The sequence below is a fragment of the Sceloporus occidentalis genome, unplaced genomic scaffold (assembly GCF_023333645.1).
Source record: "Sceloporus occidentalis isolate IW3139 unplaced genomic scaffold, rSceOcc1.0.p SCAF_2, whole genome shotgun sequence".
Lineage (NCBI taxonomy): Eukaryota > Metazoa > Chordata > Lepidosauria > Squamata > Phrynosomatidae > Sceloporus > Sceloporus occidentalis.
The window spans coordinates 123,411,900-123,431,433 of record NW_028316982.1 but is presented as its reverse complement, the minus strand read 5'-3'; the positions used below and the strand labels follow the sequence as shown (position 1 = coordinate 123,431,433).

At 41.7% G+C, this 19,534-nt stretch overlaps 1 protein-coding gene across 1 annotated transcript in view; it reads right to left on the bottom strand.

Annotated features, from left to right (window-relative positions):
• The window catches only part of LOC149318969 (transmembrane protein 150A-like), a 51,096-nt gene that overhangs the window by 19,671 nt on the left and 11,891 nt on the right, over positions 1-19,534 (bottom strand). The window contains exon 2 of the mRNA XM_089510842.1: positions 11,082-11,129. Coding sequence (XP_089366968.1) covers positions 11,082-11,129 — 48 coding nt within the window. The remainder of the gene's footprint in view (positions 1-11,081; positions 11,130-19,534) is intronic.

Here is a 19,534-nt window from a genome sequence, read left to right as displayed (position 1 = left end):
AATCACAAAAAGTCAACATGGGTTTCAGAGAAACAAGTCATGCCAGACAAATCTAATCTCTTTCTTTGACAAAATTACCAGCTTGGTAGATGAAGGGAATGCTGTGGATATAGTATATCTTGATTTCAGTAAGGCCTTTGACAAGGTTTCCCATGACATTCTTGCAAACAAGCTTGTAAAATGTGGGCTAGACAAAGGAACTGTTACATGGATTTGTAATTGGTTGACCGGCCGAACCCAAAGGGTGCTCAACAATGGCTCCTTTTCATCCTGGAGAGAAGTGACCAGTGGGGTCCCACAGGGCTCTGTCCTGGGCCCAGTGCTATTCAACATCTTTATCAATGACCTGGATGACAGAATTGGGAGCATACTTATCAAATTTGCAGATGACACCAAATTAGGGGGAATAGCTAATACCCCAGAGGACAGGATCAAGATTCAAAATGACCTGAATAGACTAGAAAGCTGGGCCAAAGCTAACAAAATGAAATTCAACACAGAGAAATGTAAGGTATTGCACTTAGGGCGGAAAAATAAAATGCACAGATATAGGATGGGTGACACCTGGCTGAATGAAACTACGTGTGAAAGGGATCTAGGAGTCCAAGTAGACCACAAGTTGAACATGAGTCAACAGTGTGATGCGGCAGCTAAAAAGGCCAATGCTATTTTAGGCTGCATCAATGGAAGTATAGTGTCTAGATCAAGAGAAGTAATAGTGCCACTGTATTCTGCTTTGGTCAGGCCCCACCTAGAATATTGTGTCCAGTTCTGGGCGCCACAATTCAGAAAGGACATTGAGAAACTGGAGCGTGTCCAAAGGAGGGCGACAAAAATGGTGAAGGGTCTGGAAACCATGCCCTATGAGGAACGACTTAGGGAGCTGGGGATGTTTAGCCTGGAGAAAAGAAGGTTAAGAGGTGATATGATAGCCCTGTTTAAATATTTGAAAGGATGTCATATTGAGGAGGGAGCAAGCTTGTTTTCTGCTGCTCCAGAGAACAGGACCCGGAACAATGGATGCAAGCTACAGGAAAAGAGATTCCACCTGAACATTAGGAGGAACTTCCTGACAGTAAGGGCTGTTCGACAGTGGAATGCACTTCCTCGGAAGGTGATAGAGTCTCCTTCCTTGGAGGTCTTTAAACAGAGGCTGGATGGCCATCTGTCAGGGATGCTTTGATTTGGATTTCCTGCATGGCAGGGGGTTGGACTGGATGGCCCTAGTGGTCTCTTCCAACTCTACGATTCTATGATTCTATGATTCTATAATAACAGGAAGCTTAATTAACAATTTAAAAAATACACATTTTTATCGTATTTTGATGGTCCAACAATTACCCAGTTCTGAATTTATCAAGTCAATTTTGACTTATGGTGACCCTATGAATGAGAAACTTCCAAGTTATTTAACCATCAGCAGGATGATGACAGGTCCTGCAAACTCCAGACTGGGGCTTCCTGGGCTGAGTCTATCCATCTGCAATGCTGTCTTCTGCTTTTCCTACTGCCTTCCATCTTGCAAAGCATGGTTGTCTTTTCTAGGGAGTCATTCTCAAGAGTTTATCAGACAAGGGAAATTGGAAATATAATCCAATGGCAATCCGAATGCAATCATGGGGTTTAACGTTATTGCGTGATAGACTACCACACGCAATTTTGGGCAATGGGAAGTCAGTCCGAACGCAATCATGGGGTTTCATGTTATTGCGTGATGGACTACCACACGCAATTTTGGGCAATGGGAAGTCAGTCCGAACGCAATCATGGGGTTTCATGTTATTGCGTGATAGACTACCACACGCAATTTTGGGCAATGGGAAGTCAGTCCGAACGCAATCATGGGGTTTCATGTTATTGCGTGATGGACTACCACACGCAATTTGGGGCAATGACAAGCTATTTTTGGGCAATGGGAAGTCAGTTCGAACGCAATTCGAATTCACGTAAATTCGCTGCACTAGCGAATTCATGTGAATGCGTTCTGGCCCCACTCTCTTTTCATTCGAAATTAAGAGAAATTCCTCAGGTGTGATAAACTCCTCAGTTTAGTTATGTTGGCTTCCAGGAACCGTCCAGGCCTAATTTGCTCCAGGATCCATTCATTGGTCTTTTTAGAAGATCACGGTATCTGGAGAACTCCCTAAGTCGTCTTCTCCAGCACTACATCTCAAATAAGTCGATTCTCTTCCTACCAATTTTCTTCACTATCCAGCTTTCACAATTGTACATAAAAATGGGAAATATGATGGGAGGGACAATTCTAACTTTAGTATTCAATGATATATCTTTACATTTCAGGATCTTGTCCAGTTCTTTCATAGCTGCCCTTCCAAGTCCTAGTTTTCTGATTTCCTGACTGCAGTCTCAATTTTGATTAATGACTGAGGCAAGTGTATAGGGAATCTTCCACTATCTCAACGTCTTTACTGTCTACTTTAAAGACAGTGATATGACAAGAATCCAGTAAAAGCTCACAAAAAAAGAGAGAATGCAAAGAGTGGCCCCTATAGTCAAAAGTGGACTTGCTACCTCCATTGTCCTCCTGACTGAAACTGGGCTCCTAGATCTCTGGCCTTCCCACTGATCATTCTTTCCTTTCTCCTACAGCAGCCAGAAAGCTGAGCAAATTCTTCAAAAACTAAAACTATGTAAAGTGAACCATGTTCATAACATAATCTTTCCCAACCTATTCTAGTCACAGAATTTAGGATTCCTTAGCCCAGAATTTGACATTTTTTACCCCTTCACACACTGATGACTACATTTTTTCATCTACAGTCCTTAATCTACTGATAGTATTGAAAGGAGTTGATGAATAAAGCCTATTACTAGCCAGATTACAAGAACATGGATTAGTATAAATTAGGAATAGGGCCTGCTAATTTGCCTAAGAGATAAGTGCGGTTGGGAACGCAAGAATTTGAATCAGTTTAGAAATGTAAGGGTTAAAATCAGAATCTCTCCAACTCCAGCCTAACCTCTGCTTTGTTTACACTTGGAATTATTTAAAGACACTTCCTCCCCCCAAAAAACCACAGGCAACTTCCTTCCTTTTCAGTCCCCCCCCTTCCCCACAGTGGTCTTGGCCCAATTCAGTCCTATCGTTTTTCTGCTTGTGTACAGAAGCAGTTGGAAAAACTTGGTGAATTCTTTCAGATCAGTATAAAGTATTTTGTGACATGTATTTATATTTAGTTTGTTATTTAGAATCAAATATTTCCCAGATGGTAGAGCAGAAACCAACTCTTAAAGGCACTCCTTTTCTTGACTGCACCATTTGCTTTAAGGAGCAAATACTGCCAACTCTCAGCCTCATCTTCCTGCACTCTGTTAACTCCTCTGGAATAATTTCATCCTTGATTACACTGTCAAAACTGTGAGACATTTTCCATTATGAAAACTAAGACAGAGCTGCTGTCAGAATTCTCAAACTCAAAGGAGGCCAACCTCAGCTTTTAACCCTCACTACCTCATAATTTATTTTTTAAAATGGATTTTCTACATGATAAGAAAGGCATGTTCTGACTACATTTGACCTACAAATCTCGAGAGAGGAGTGCCCAATTTCCAAACATAATGTATGCAGGAGAACTGTCCAAGATAATCTTACTGCAGCCAAGTAGACGGGTAGTGTATCAGACATAAAGTCCAAATCACTTTGAAAATAAACAGGGAGAGGGAGCAGAAAAGGAGTTTTACTATCTTCTTTTGCTGGTCTGATGTATGCTTTAGCAAAAATGGCAGCTCTTTTGCAGTGTGTGGCATTTGCACTAGATAGAGCTCAGGGGTTATCTTCCAGGCTGAGAGCTATGTGATGTTAAGGCACAGAGTTCATATGTCCAGATGTGTGTTTCTTGTTTCCAATGTTCTTGGATCAGATGGCTGTAACCAATGTATCGCACAGTCTTGTGATTTTCTAAACTGCTGGTTGTTCTAATTTCATCATCAAGATTGGAGATTCATAGTTGCTGAAAATTATGTATTGGTCAGTTGTTGTTTCATCCAACATCTTGGGAATTCAATAACATAAATTGTATTTCATGATTTGCAGGTGACATCCCCTTTGATACAACAGCTGTAGCACTCTTTAACATAACTGAGTTAAAATTAATGCAAACAGACTTTAAATTTTCTGGACTTTGCCCAATTGCTGCATGACCAGAAGAAGGAGGAGCCAGCCTGCTAAAGATACCCTCCCCATACCATCTTAACTAAGGACAGAAACAACAAAATGCATGCATCTTACTAACATCTCTAATTTTTCTTCTGTTTGGTATGTAACATCTTGCTTGATGAAGCCAGTGGAGCTTCGAAATCTTGCAACAAGTATGTTGTGCATTTCGGTTGGCCAATAAAGGTATTACTGTTCGGTGGATTTTTGTTTGAATTCACTAAATGGCCAACACAGCATGAGTTAAAATGACAAATTCAGTGCTTTGATTCACAGGGATGAATATTAAGTCAGAAGTATATGACATATGTATCTCTTCCAGGTAGTCCCTGATTGTTAAGGGCTTTTCAGCTCCAAAACAGTTCCACAGAATTGCATATAAATTGTAAATTACACACTTCTGGGGACACAATTTGCCACTCCTTCTTTTTGTGATGGTGCTGAGAATTTGGAGGGTAGCCCACCAAATGTTGGGTGTGGCAAAAATGGTGCTCAAACCCCTCAGAAACTGCTTACCTTAGGGTTAACAGACTGATGACATCCTTCTGGAATTTGGAACCATTTTTTGCAAGAGCTGTCTGGTACTTTTAAGGCTGTTTATAAAGTAAGAGTGGCACATACATGCCAGTCATTACAACACAACATAGTTCACACTGGCACGTTACAGACCGCCCCTTTGGGGCGGCCTGTAGGCGCGCCTTTCCCTGGTGTATCAGGGCCTCAGCTGCCACAACGGCAGCCTCCGAGGCCCTGATCCGCCGCTTTTCAGGCCGCAGGGAAGCAGCAAAAGGCCGCTTCCCCGCGGCCTGGAAAGGGCTGTCCTTGAGGCTTCAAGCCCCAAGGACATCCGGCGGCGGCGGGGAGGAGGAGAAAGGGGCCACTCGGCCCCTTTCTCCTCTGCGTTGCTGGGCGCAGCCATGTAAAGGCTGCGCCCTGCAACGCAAAGCTGGAAGGAGCTCCAAAACGGAGCTCCTTCTGGGGCCGCAGAAAGGGCGCTCTATGCGCCCTCGCGCGGCCCCACTATGTCACAACCCGCCGCCTCATTTGGAGGTGGCACGGTGGTGACATCATCATGGCGGCCCCCATGTAGAACGGGCGCCGCCATTTTGTACATGCTCAGCACGTACTAGGGTTGGGGGCATCTGGAAGGGACGCCCCTTTCTAACCCGAATACATGCTGAGCACGTACTTTCATGCCCGTCTGTAATGGGCCACTGTTTCATTTTAGACTACTTTATATCTGGTTCTGCGGCCTTTCTATTCTGTCTTCTTGTTTGGTAGACAACATCTGCCCCATGTCTTAGGCGGGTTATAGACCGCCGCTTTGAGGCGGTCTGCTACCGCCGCCATTTGCTCCGTAAGGGAGTCGCCACACCCACACCGCGCGGCTCCCTTGCGGAGCAAAAAAGAAGCTCCAAAATGGAGCTTCTTTAAGCGGCGCCTCTATGACGTCGCGAGGCGCCAGGGGCGGACTCGCGACATCATAGTTGCCGCGACACGTGCGGACGCATAGCGTCCGATATGTAAACATGGCGGCCCCCATGTGGAAGGGGCGCCGCCATGTTGTACGTATGGAAAACGTACTAGGGTTAGGGGGGTGCGGAAGCACCGCCCCTTCCTAACCCTAGTACGTATTCATTACGTACTAAATGGCGGTCTGTAACCCGCCTTAGATAAGGCCACTAGCAAAGTTGCAGCTCTTCTATGTATAATAGAATCCTTATTCTAGAGCAGTGATTCCCAAAGTGGCCAGTGTGCTTCCCACCCAGATGTGGTGGAAAGGAAAAAAGTGGATGGCAGGGGGGTTTCAGTCAAAGTATTGGTAGCGAGAAAGACGGGGGGAATCAGAAGCCTTTAAGACCATGGTGGGGATGAGGGTTGCATGAAACTTCTTTTCAGGGTCCCTTAAAGTCACAGTCTTGCTGATCACTTCATGTGGTGGTATCTCCCACTCTTCACTGTCCCACACAAGCTCACTCCCTTAGCTGTGTCTTTTGCTCATAGTGGTGGTTGGGCGTACCCATGAGGCTTGGGTGCAGAGCATTCCTTCTGTGGCTTGAAGTGGCACCATTTTGGGATAGACTGACTGACTGAAGTGGGATGTTAGAGCACCAGACAGTGGGAGAGAAGTGGCAGCAGAAAGGAGCTTTCAAATTTGGGACCCAGCTTTGTGAGCTTGATTGACTGTTTCGAATGCACATAGTGCTGGTGGAGCGCTAGGATTTCCACCCAAGAGGAAAAGGGGCGGTAGCCCCAAAAAATTGTGGGGACCACTGCTGAAGAGTAAGAATTTAATCTTTTCAACTTGTTGGCCAAGAATTTTGAACTTGTAAGGGGTCCCAAAAGGAATTTGTTCCTAATTTCTTATGAAAAGGGTCAGCGGAATAAATAGTAGGGAAGATCTTTGATTTCATTTTAACCACAGTGACAGACACACAACTGATACGGCATTTTGGCAAATCTGCCCTCTACTACTGCTGAAGATATTTGCTGAAATCTGGCTAGTGTAAATTCCCTCCATAAATAGTATTTGTCTGTTTTAAGCAAATAATCCTCTGGGCTTTAAATAAACTTGATAGTGCCCAGTGCAGGACAATCATCTTGCAGAGAGATGTCAAGCACCCAAAATTTAAATTCATTCTTTGCCTTTACTTTATCTTTTCAATGAAAGAACATCTCTGAGATTACAAATTTGCTGAGATAGTGGGGGGTACATTATCCAACCATATCTTATCTCTTGAGAGGGCAGGGGTCAATTCTTCATTGTAATGAAGTTTAAGAAGCCGATGATTAGCAATGATCATAGTTAAAAGTACATATTTTACTTTAACAAAGTATGTAAAGTATGTTAAATCATGTAATACTGTTGAGTCATGTATTCCACCATTCTATATCTGTGCATTTGGTTTTTGTGGCCTAAATGTAGAAATACAAACACTGCAACATAGAAATGCAAGGCCTGGTGGCCTGAATGAAACAACATCAGAAGTGCTATGATGAAGACAAAGGAGCTTCAGGTTGGTAAATGCTTTGATTTCATCACATTTTTAAAAGACTGTCCTGAACAAGTAATCTTTGAGCAAATTATATTTGTTAATAATTACTGTATGTTACTGTCATTTTGATACAGTGGCGGTGAATACAATGACTAACACTCAATAAAGCAATAATGGTATAAATAATGAAATAACAGAATTGGTTTGTTTGGTTTGTTATTGTTGTTGTTGTTGTTTAGGGAAATCCATCATCAGCATAAAGGATTCTGAAAATTGTCTGCCTTCAAGATCACCATCCTACTGTTCTACAGTTTCAGAGTTATCTGTCCATGACAGTGTTTCAGTCGCATCATATAAATCACACATCCATAGTATGTTTGTGATTCAGTTTCCTTGATTTTATTTTGCTGAACATAGTGGTTTCCTCTGTCTCTGCTCTCTGTAATTATTTTTCTCTCTCTTTATTTTCTTACTTTATAGGCAAGCCACTTCCCTGGTTTATTCGCATGTTCAAATTATCATTGTTTCCCAAATTTTAACTTATTAGCCATTTCTTGTGTCCTCTCACATTCCAGTTGTTTTTGTAAACTTACAATATCTTTTTTCAATTCCGTTTTTCTCAGGTATACTTTGAATTTTTTCTCTTTCTCTTTTAATTCCTTCATTATTCTTTCTTCTACTTCTTGTTTTTTTCTTCCTCATAATTGCTTCTTGCTGTATAAAGTAGCCTCTTATCACTGCTTTCCCCGCATCCCACACTATATCTATCCATTGGTGTCCTCAGCAATATTTCTGATTTTTTGATTTTCTTAAACATTGATTTTGTTGTTAAGGAACATGTCTATCCTTGACCATGATGTCTGTCCAAATAATATGTATAATCTCTTTCACCCTCCAAATATTTTCCAAATATCCATTAAATGCATCTCCTTCATCGTTTCCAATGCTATTTGGGGTAATTTCCCTTGGTTTTTCTGGTTCTTTGCTTTTATTGTCCTATCTACATCAGGGTCTAACACCCCAATCCAATCCCCTGCAAAAATAATTTCCTTATAATCTAATTCTGCTACTTAGAATCATAGAATCATAGAGTTGGAAGAGACTGCATGGGCCATCCAGTCCAATCCCCTGCCATGCAAGAAATCCAAATCAAAGCATCCCCAGCAGATGGCCATCTAGCCTCTGCTTAAAGATCTCTAAGGAAGGAGACTCCACTACACTCCAAGGGAGTGTGTTCCACTGTCGAACAGCCCTTACTGTCAGGAAGTTCTTCCTAATGTTGAGGTGGAATCTCTTTTCCTGGAGCTTGCATCCATTGTTCTGGGTCCTGTTCTCTGGAGCAACAGAAAACAAGCTTGCTCCCTCAATATGACATCCTTTCAAATATTTAAACAGGGCTATCATATCACCTCTTAACCTTCTCCTCTCCAGGCTAAACATCCCCAGCTCCCTGAGTCGTTCCTCACAGGGCAAGGTTTCCAGACCTTTCACCATTTTAGTCGCCCTCCTCTGGACACGCTCCAGTTTTTCAATGTCCTTTTTGAATTGTGGTGCCCAGAACTGGACACAATATTCTAGGTGGGGCCTGACCAGAGCAGAATACAGTGGCACTATTATTTCTCTTGATCTAGACACTATACTTTTATTGATGCAGCCTACTTCCCTGTACAGTTTCTTAAAGAAGTTAGCTTTACTCTTGATAGGGGTGGTAAATGAGAAATTATCTATAAGGCACATCAGGAATTTGTTGGACAGTCTACGCTTAGCAGAGTTAGTCTCCAGGCAGATATCAGGGTAACTGAAGTCCTCCATAACTACTCATTCTTGCATCTTTGAGACTTGTCAGATTTGTTTCTGAAAAAGTATCGTCTGGGGTTGGTGGCTTGTAGTAAACCTCTAACACCATGTAGCATTTATTTATTTCTCAATACTCTCCACTGGTCCACTCTGTTCAGTCTCATGGATTGCTGTACAACTCAATTTGTCTTTAACATACTGTATAATGCTACTCCCCCTTCATTTCTACCACACCTCTTTTCTTTGAATAGATTATATCGTTCAATTGTAATATTCCAAGCATGTGAGTCATCCGATCAGGTCTCTATTATTCTATAAAAATATATTTACCTTCCTCCACAAGCTCATCTTGTTTGTTTCCCAAACTCTATGTGTTGGTGTATACACACTTGAAGCTTTGTTTGTTCTCATCTATTAATCGACTGTTAGTTACTCTGTGGATCCCATTCTCTCCTTCAACTTCTCCTCTAGAATTTACATCAGTGTGTTTAGAGCATGCCTTTAGACTGATGTTTGAGTTATCATCACCAACCCCCCCCCCCCCCAAAATGAGTTGGTTTAAAACCCTCTTGATTGGACTTCCATGATACTATGAAAGGCGTTCTTCCCAGTCTTTGTGAGGTGCAGCCCATCTATACCTAGTAGTCCTCTCTTGAAAGACTCAATTGAATATAGCTGAAGAGATATCAAAAGAGATGTAGATCTGATCATTAGTGGCAGTAGGTCAGGCCAGGACTGAAAATCAGGTGAACTGTTACCCCAAGGGCTAGCCCCCTGCACCCCTCCTTTTTTCAACACTGAGTTGATATCAAAAGGGATATTTTAGGGATGTAGCCAAGAAGATTCCCCCAATGCAGGAAACTAACCATGCCATATAAGGACATCCATGACCATGTAAGGAGACCCAACTGGCTCAGCATGGGGAAAGCTCAAGAGCACATGACTAGGATCAATCAATCAAGATCAGAATCTGCATAATCCCTTCATTGATAAGAGTGATGATGGGTGATAAACCTTGTGCTTGCAAATGAGCAGACACCCAAGTATATCTCATCCTGGAGGAGATACTCCATGGTCCTGAGACATTTGCACTAATTGTTCAACTTACAAGTTCCTTTCACATTCTTCTGTCCTGGAAGCTTAATTTTAATCTCAAAATCTGCCCTGGAATACGTCTTGCCCTATAAATATGCCTGCCGAGGCACTTCCCATTTGGCCTCACTTGATATTCAGACAGACACTCTGTCACTTTCTCACCTGACTCCTCAGCATTGCGGGCAGCTGCTGAGCCATTTCAGTTCACCAAATCCCCCAAGTGGAACCTTGCTGCCATCTTTTATATCATTAGTGTGTGTGTGTGTGTGTGTGTGTGTGTGTAAGCATGCTTTTGTGCGAGTGGTAGTTCCCACTAGGGCTTATGCAACAAGGAGGCACATGAGATAGACGATGGTTTTCCACCTTGTACCTTGTTCCTAACTCTACAGTGGGACCAGCTCTCTCCCCAAGCACCCCAACTTATTCCAGTCACCAGCAAGACGGTTGCACTGAGGTTTGCTTCTTTGCTCAGAGACCTGGGGGAAGCATAATAATTCCTTGAGGTCTCAGCCAGTGCTTTGAGATCTGGCAACCCTAATTGGGATGTACAGCCTTTACACTAAAATGGGCCAATGATCCCACATTTTTCTCCAGAACATGAAGACTACCAACTTGATTTAAAAACAACAAAGACAACTCCCAAACTATAATTCTAAAAAGAAAATATTCTATATGGTAGATGACAGACTACACAAACCGTACTTATAGTTCAGATAATTACAGACTTGCACAACGTTTATCTTTCATGGCTGGAATTCTTTTGGTTAGATAACAGCTTGTGCCATCTGGGCAGCCAATTCTAATTTGAAAGAGACTAAATAAAAAGTGAAACTCCCTAATTAGTATAGAGTCTAAATAAATCTTCCTGTTTTATATTTTAATGCCAGACCTAGATCTTCTCCCTAGAATTGGTTAAAAGCCAATTGAGTTATGATGAAATGAACACACAGACCAGAAAAACCAGCACACACACATTCCCAACCATCAACAAAAGCCACATTAAAAGAAAGGATTCTTACCAGTTGTGGACTGGACAGATGTGATTGTTTGAGAGCGCAATGGCATATCTGTGGGAGTGAAAGACAAAGGTGATTACATTTACCCTCCTTAAATATTGAAGACTTATATCCTAGTTCTTTGCATCATATAACTCCAGACTCACACTCAAGCCTCCATTAACAACATACAGCAGATATGACACTGGGACTAAAACTGGTTAAAATCCCACCCATGGATTCAGGCTGAAGCTTACTGCAGATCAGTTTTCTCAGATCCAGTCTGCATGGGCCAAATAAAACTGTCCCACCCCAGAGCAGCATAGTGGTGGTTTCAGTGTTGGACTATGACTTTGGAGATTGGGATCCGATTCCCCGTTCAGCCATGGAAACCCACTGGGTGACCTTGGGCAAGTCTCACACACACTCAGCCCCTGAACCCCATGATAGGTTTGCCTTAAAGGTTGCTGTAAGTAGGAAACAACTTGAAGGCACACAACAACAAAAACAGGGGCAAACGTAATAATTGCAAAGGAAAACAAGGCACTGCAAAATGTAGGACATTACCAAATAAAAGCTAAAAACACTAATATAAATGCATGCCTCTTAGTCATGTTCAAAATGGAGGCCATTTTGGAATTTTTCCTGGATGGAAGGATGAAATGAAGGAGGTGTCCTGGAAAAGGAGGACATCTGGTCACCCTACGTTTGTAGTTTAGGCACTCCCCTCCTCTCCTACAACTCCCCCTGAGGTTCTGACTTTTAAAACACAAACCCTCTCTGGGATTTGGTCAGTTTTAAAGATCTCCTTTTCTTTAGCACTCCTTACATTGACATGCATGCTTCACTTTCTCTTTCCTGTGCAAATGCAATGGATTATGGAGAAACACAGTGTTTGTTCTATGCGTTTCTATGGTACAAGTTGTGAATGAGATGTTTTCCCTGTTATTTTGCAGCCTTCCTCCCCACCCCAGGGCCCTCCCCTTTCTCTGTTACATGCTCACACTGGGGGGCAAGGTTACAGGCATGCTCTTACACTTAATGTGCCTCAGGTCCTCTTTCTATGGAAAGAGTGGCTACTTGCTGGTGGTTCAAAAGTCTACTTTTCCACTCTGAGGATGCTAAGATTATCATCTCATCCTATTCCACCTGTACCACTTGGCTTATAGGCACAATCTTAAATTTGATTTGCAACCCTTTCACATTTCTTTGGTATTTTGACTGTTTTACTTAAATTGTTGCTTTGCTCTTTGTACTTCATTCTGAGATATTGTAGCATTGCTTTGCTCTTTATAACCTCATTCTGGCACAGGGTGAGATCTAAATATTGTGCAAAATAAAAATAAATGTGGGTGCTTTGGCATTGCCTATGGTGACTCTAGGCTCTACCCCACCAGTCCCACTAATTACATTCCAAGAATTATATTTATTATTAATTTTATTTATTTCAAGGATGTATATCCCATCTTTCTCCCACAATGGGACAATAAAGTGGGAGCCATCTCCTCACTCCGATCAACCCACGCAAAACCCATGGCACATGCTGTGAGGGGCTTGGTTATGATAATCTGGAGACTTCTTAAACTCTTTCAGGGCTGGTCTCACAACGGCTGCAGAATCCTTCTCATGATGGTCAGTGCTTTCCTATGGGCAATTCAACTCAGGAGTGAGCATATAATTCTATGATATTCCAGAGTATGGTCAACCAGGCCTGTTCCTTTGGTACTGCACCTTCATTTTTCACCAGTCCCAGGTAATACACAGAGTTGCAAAAAATAAAAGCTGTGACAGCACCGAGGATTGTCATCCACCTCTTTTGTTGCCAGTGCAGGCAGGTGACTTTCATGACAGCAGAGTGGTGAATTAGGTTCAGATTTCAGTCTGAACTTGAAATGACTTATGAAGTCGAAGGCTTTCAGGGCTGGCATCCATTGTTTTTGGTGGGTTTTTGGGCTATGTGGCCACGTTCTAGAAGAGTTTATTCCTGGCGTTTCACCAGGAATTTCTGAAGATGCCAGCCACAGATGCTGGCGAATCATCAGGAATAATAATAATAATAATTTGTTTTATTTATATACCGCTATTCCAAAGATCATAGCGGTGAACAGCAAGTAAGCTAATTATCAATAAACTGTTCTAGAACATGGTCACATAGCCCAAAAAACCCACCAAAAACTCTGAAATGAATTGCTATCTGGTGACAAATGGGAGTACACTGAAGCATCCTGGATAGCTCCCCTTAAAGTTCAGACAAAAAAACGGAGAATTCATCACAACCACTGGCTTTGCCTGACAGTGTTGTTAGAAGAGTGCAAAACACTGGGCTACATAAATGTAGTGCTATATTAAATTACGGTAAGTAATGACATCCTTCAGCCTCATTATCCCTTCCAGGCCACTCTCTACCTGGATGTGCATTGTGATGGAGTTTTAAAAAATGCACCCTCTATTAGTGCCAATAGAAGCGTTTCAAAATTTAATTGCAAGGAGGGATCACACTATGAGAAGAGGGGAGGGGAGGGTGCAATTGTCAGGGCATCAGAGCAATAGGGAGGGGTAAATTAACCTACTTCTTCCAAACAACACTTAGGGCAGAAAAAGACTGCAGAAATAATCCATCTTGAAACAGCTTTAACTGCCCTGGCTCAATGCTAGGAAATTGTGGGAACTGTAGTTTTGTAAGACATTTAGCCTTCCCTGTTAGAGAGCTCTGGTGCCACAACAAACTACAGTTCCCAAAATCCGCTAGCACTGAGCCAGGACAGTTAAAGCGGTTTCAAACTGGATTATTTCTGCAGTCTGTTTCAGCCCTTAGATAAGGCTTTTAAAATCCTCAGTGCAGTGGGAAGGGGACAATTTGGAAAAGTACAGTGGGCCCTCCACATTTGCTGGAGTTAGGGGCACATGGCCCCCATGAAGATGGGAAAATAGCAAATAAAAAACCCAAACCACCTCTCCAGGGATCTCTAGGTCCTCCAGCACAACATCTGTTGGAAATTGACCACAGAATTGCATTTGAGGACCTACAAATGCCTAGAACATTGTTCTCATGAGGAATTTCTAGGTCCTCTGGCATGACTTCTGACAGGCCTTGACCACAGAGTTGTGCTGGAGGACCTAGAAATTCATAGAGAGAACAAATTAACCACATCCGTGAATAATCAAATCCGCCAAAAGTCAAAACTGCAGATGTGGAGGGACGACTGCATTGCTATCTTCTAGATGTTTTTAAATCTGCCTTTTATTCAAGTGAGTGCTCAATGGTTTGGAAAAGGAATCAGAACTGACGGGGTGTTCAGCCACAGAGAACATGTCCCTTTTGCTTGTTTTCTCAGGTGACAGCTACAGAAAACAGAGTTAAACCAAATCAGATATCAGATGCCCTGCAAAGGGACTTGAAGATCTTTGAACCTGGTTATATAAACAAACCCAATCCAATCCAGAGGCATCTGGAAACAGCCCTCAACTCAAAGAAATGACTGTCTGCTCAGTAATGTCTGTGTAATGCTGGAATCCGGTGTGCATTCCCCCTGAAATGGTCAACATGTTTGGTTCCTCGCTGTATAACTCCCTTTAGCAGGATCAAGGAGAGAACGGCAATCTGTGCAAAGATCACCCCTGCTAAATTGGGGACATGACTATCCTTTCCACTCAATTAAACAATATGAATTAGCATAATATCCATCAGTCCACTCATGATTTTCAGAAATCCCTGTCTTATTGCCTTGATGGAACAGCGAATAAAAATTAACTCATACCTCATTTGCTATCCCTGCTCAGGGTGCAGTTGGGTATATATAATTTGAAGTTGAACAATGCGCCTGCTGAAGAAGCACACTCCCTGTGTTTCATCTGGATTCAGCTCAGAAGAAACCAATTGGGTTCATACAGAAGGAGAAGCTGGCCATGCACCAGCTCCTGCATGACAGCATTAAACCACTTCCTCACCAAAGCAGGGTCCCCCCCCCAAATATTTAAAAAATATATTTTGTTTCTTATTTTAAGAAAGGGAGAAAACTGTACAGATATTTTACCTGTATATAACAAAAATTACACATGCACAGTTAAATCTATTGTTTTTAAAAAGTAAACAGCCTGTCTGGAGAGAAAGCTGGAGGAAAGGGGAAAACTGGCTGCTGAATATGTGTCCAGTTTGCTGACTAGTACATCTGCGCAAAAGAGGAAAAGAACCCAACTTTGGTCTTTGAGAGCAAAAATGGATGTAGAGTACATTATATTTTGCAAAGAAACCAAAACCTGCCATTAAATACTGCCTCACAATGTAGCACATGGAGCATTCAAACCAGAGAAGTAAACAGTTCTGCCAAGACCACATTCTGACACTCTGAAAAATTGGAACAATACAAATTGACCAACAGACTGAGTTCAGTAGGGCCATGATTTTACATGAGAACTGCATAGCATGAATCTCAGCATGTGGAGTTATGCACTGACTGTGTTGCACAGCCTTGTACTGAATGGCAATACTTTGCAAATGACTGCACAATTAAATGCATGTCCTAGAGTATTACCACCACTTCAGCTGGGGCAGGCAGATTCTCACTGGCTGAGAATGATCATTTGCATTCACAACAGCACTGTATGCACAATTCTGCCTCTGCAACTTGGATCTGAATGTTGATGTTGTGCATCAGACAAATGTTCAACCACTGGGCAACCTATCCATGCAGAAAACATTAGCAAAATTTATTTAATTCCTTTCATGCTTTTTAATTTCTGCAAGCTGGTATGAACTTCATTCTAATTTTATTATTTATATAGCATCATCATGACTCACTGGAACAGATGATAATTCTTATTCTTATTCTTAATCTTTATTTATGAAGCGCTGTAAATTTACACAGCGCTGTACATACAATCTTCTACATAATTCTTAATGGATGGAAGTAGAGAAAGGAAAATCACAAGGAAGCCACAGCCCTGAGTTTGTAAGACAGGGTGATTACAGAATTACTTGGAGGTAGTGATGTAAATTTCTCTCTATATTCCTCCCATCCCTGAAGAGAGGTGGAAAATTTTATTAGACTTCTTGCTCCTCCGTGGAGAACAAGATATTTTGACTTGGCCACCCCTCACAGAGAAGTAAATCATTCCTGACCAATTCCTAAAGAACTAGGGATATAAAATGCTCAGCTGTATTTCCCTCCATAAGTCTCCTTGCAATTAAAGGTGTGAACCACAAAACTTCATTTGCAGTGTCTAACAATGAAGAGTGACCTGTGTTTATTTTACAATGAAATTTGTTCTCCCCCTCTCCTCCTGCAGCCTAATGGAGCAATTTAAACTGTCTTGACTGAGACGAACACAATTAAAATGGAGATAATAATAATAATAATAATAATATGTTTTATTTATAGACCGCTATTCCGCGATGATCATAGCGGTGTACAGTAAAATCGTTAATACAATAAAAATACAGTTAAAGGAGGGAGAAGTCTCATCCTTCAGGCAGTCCAAGATGTTGCTGGTCTATTAAGATATTAATAGATATTAATATTAAGCTATCTAGGTGATCCTACTGCAGTGGTGCATGCTTGCGCACAATGTAAAGTGCACATGAAATACATATGCATACTTTTATGGTTTGAAACTATAATGGCTCTTTTGGTGGTGATTGAAGAGTGCCATAAAATATTTTCCTTCTGCAGTAACTAAAAAGGAAGGATGGCCTGTGTTTATCTTTAGACTTGAACTCCTCCTGCCAACATGTCTCTGGATCTGAATGGAGTAACACAAAGTGCCTTGATAGAGACTAACACAATTATAATGAATGGCTGAGGCACTTTTGTTGTTGTTGTTGTTGTTGTTAACTGCCCTTGAGTTGACTACAACTCACGGTGACTCTGTGGATGAGGTATCTCCAAGACCCCCTGTCCTCCACTGTTTTGCTCAGGTCCTGTAAATTCAGGCCCATGATGTCCCTAACTGACTCCATCCATCTGGTGTGCAGTCTGCCTCTCTTTCTGCTGCCTTCTACCTTTTCTAGCAATATTTTCTTTTGTAATGAACGGTTCATGCCTTCTCATGACGTGGACAAAGAATGACAGCCTCAGTTTTGTCATCTTGGCTTCCAGGGAGAGTGACAGAATGCAGCCTTGTTTGATCCTCTTGCAAACTGGGAACCATTTATTACTTAAACAAACAAAACAAATTTTGAAGATCAAATTTCTCACTGAAATGGACCCATTACTTCTTTTGCAAATAATGTATATGCAAATTCTCACACTTCAGTCAAGCAGGTGCCTAGTTTCAGAGCTTGTAAATACTTGAACTGAGTATCAACAAAACCAAAAATCCTGTGTGTTTAATGAATGGCAACAAGCTTTCCTCACATTTGGAGGTCTCTCATTCAGAAGGGCAGCATAAGTCAAAGTCAACTTGATGGCAAACAACAACAACCTCATCAACACACATATTGTATTAGAAGCCTACAATCTAAATACAGTGGAACCTTGTTATATGCTGGGGTTTAGTTCCAAGATCCCCCGTGTATAACAAAATCCATGGATGCTCAAGTCTCATTAAAAATAATGTCATAGCAAAATGGTGTGCCTTATAAAAAATGGAAAATCAAGGTTTGATATTTTACATTTATATATTTTTTAACATTTTCAAACTTGAATCCGTGTATAACAAATCTGTGTATAAGAAGGGCCGACTGTAGTGCTTCTTGTTATTTTAGAAGGGCTCCTATAATCCTACAAAAAGTTATACTAGTGGCTCCACACCTAGCATTGGAAAGCAACGACAAGGAATTCTTAGCATATAAGCAGATGATTTTTTTATTGTACCTATCTGATCCCAAGAATGTATGCCTAGAACTGAAAGTTCTTTGAGCATTTTAGGATGTTACTCCTGACTGAAGATCAATTACCAAAAGTCCACAAAGATATCTACAGTGGTCCCTTGGCTTACGCAGGGATCCGTTCCGGACTCTCCCCCCCCCCCCGCCCCCCGCATAAGCCAAAACACAGGTAAGCTTGAGTTCCATTCGGTTGAATGGGGCTCGTGCTCGCATTGTGAGAGAGTGTGCGCGCCATTCACTCTCCCGTCTCGTGGCTTCCACGTAAGCTGGAAGCCACGTATGGGGCACCTGCCTATAGCGTGGGCGCACTGTATAAACATCCTTAAAAACAACAAAGCTCCTAGCCAAAAAAAAAAAAAAATAGTGTTACTTTCTGTCCTTCATCTTTTACATATTTAAGCATAACAATAACCAAAGATTTGAAACAAATTATACCCAGAAATTTTAATCCTCTGACTAAATGGATCAAAACAAAACCCAGTGAATGTTCCAAGCCTAATCTGTCACTGCTTGGTAAAAGTGGAATAAAGATGGCTCTTGCACTGAATCCTCCCCCCTTTTTTCAGAAGATCCCTCTGCATTCACCTCAAACTAGGATTGCTAACCGGCAAAACATGACAGAACAATCTGTGACAAACTGTAAAAAATGGGGGTCACCAAAGGCAACTGCAAATGAGAGGTTTAACTTTATCTAATCTCACCTTGTACTATGATGCTTTTCAGATAACACAACTGATTTCCTTTTTTTTATAATTTCTACCCAAGACTGGTCAAATTTAGAACCAAACAAAACTCATCCACCTGATCAAAATGTGTGTTTTTTCCCATTAAAGATAATCACATTTTACTTTGCCAAATTACAAAGCCATTCCTAATAAATCAAAATATGGGGGTGCTGGATGAAAGTTCTTGCTTCCCCTCCATTACCTCCCACCCCCCCCCACCCTTTCCTGATGTCTCACAACTTTTGTAGTTTTGATAAGTTTTCCTAGTTTAAAGACTGGATGAATGCTGGATATATGGCATGGTGATTTGCATGTGGGACTGTAACTCTGGACACCAGGGTTTGACTACCTGCTTGCACATGAAAACCCACACACTCTCAGCCCTCAGAAAACCCTGTGATAGGATCGCCATAAATCAGAAACAATTTGAAGAGTCATATCTTCTGTGCCATCACGTTGTTTCCAACTTATGGAGACCCATGGGGTTTTTTTGGCAAGTTTCTTCAGAGAGGGTTTGCTGTTGCCATCCTGGGGCCAAGAGAGTGTGACTTGCCCAAGGCCACCCAGTGGATTTACATGGCCGAGCTGTGGTTTGAATCCTGGTCTCCAGAGTCAGAGTTCGACGCTCAAACCACTATACCACACTGGTTCTCAACAACAACATATATAAAGGCGAAGATTTAATTGTTAAGGAAAATGCAACATGGGACATACAGTAATAGAAATAAAATATGTATGTGAAAGCCACAATGACTAAGCAAGAGCAATTAAGAAGCTACACAGGTGAAAAAGCTAATGTAATTTTGAAGTCTTGAAAGTCAAGGACAGAATTATAGAATGTACAATTGGAAACACCTGAGATTCATTAAGTGTACAAGGTAAAATGATGAAATACTTGGGTTGGTCTTAAGTGTGGGTTGAACTAT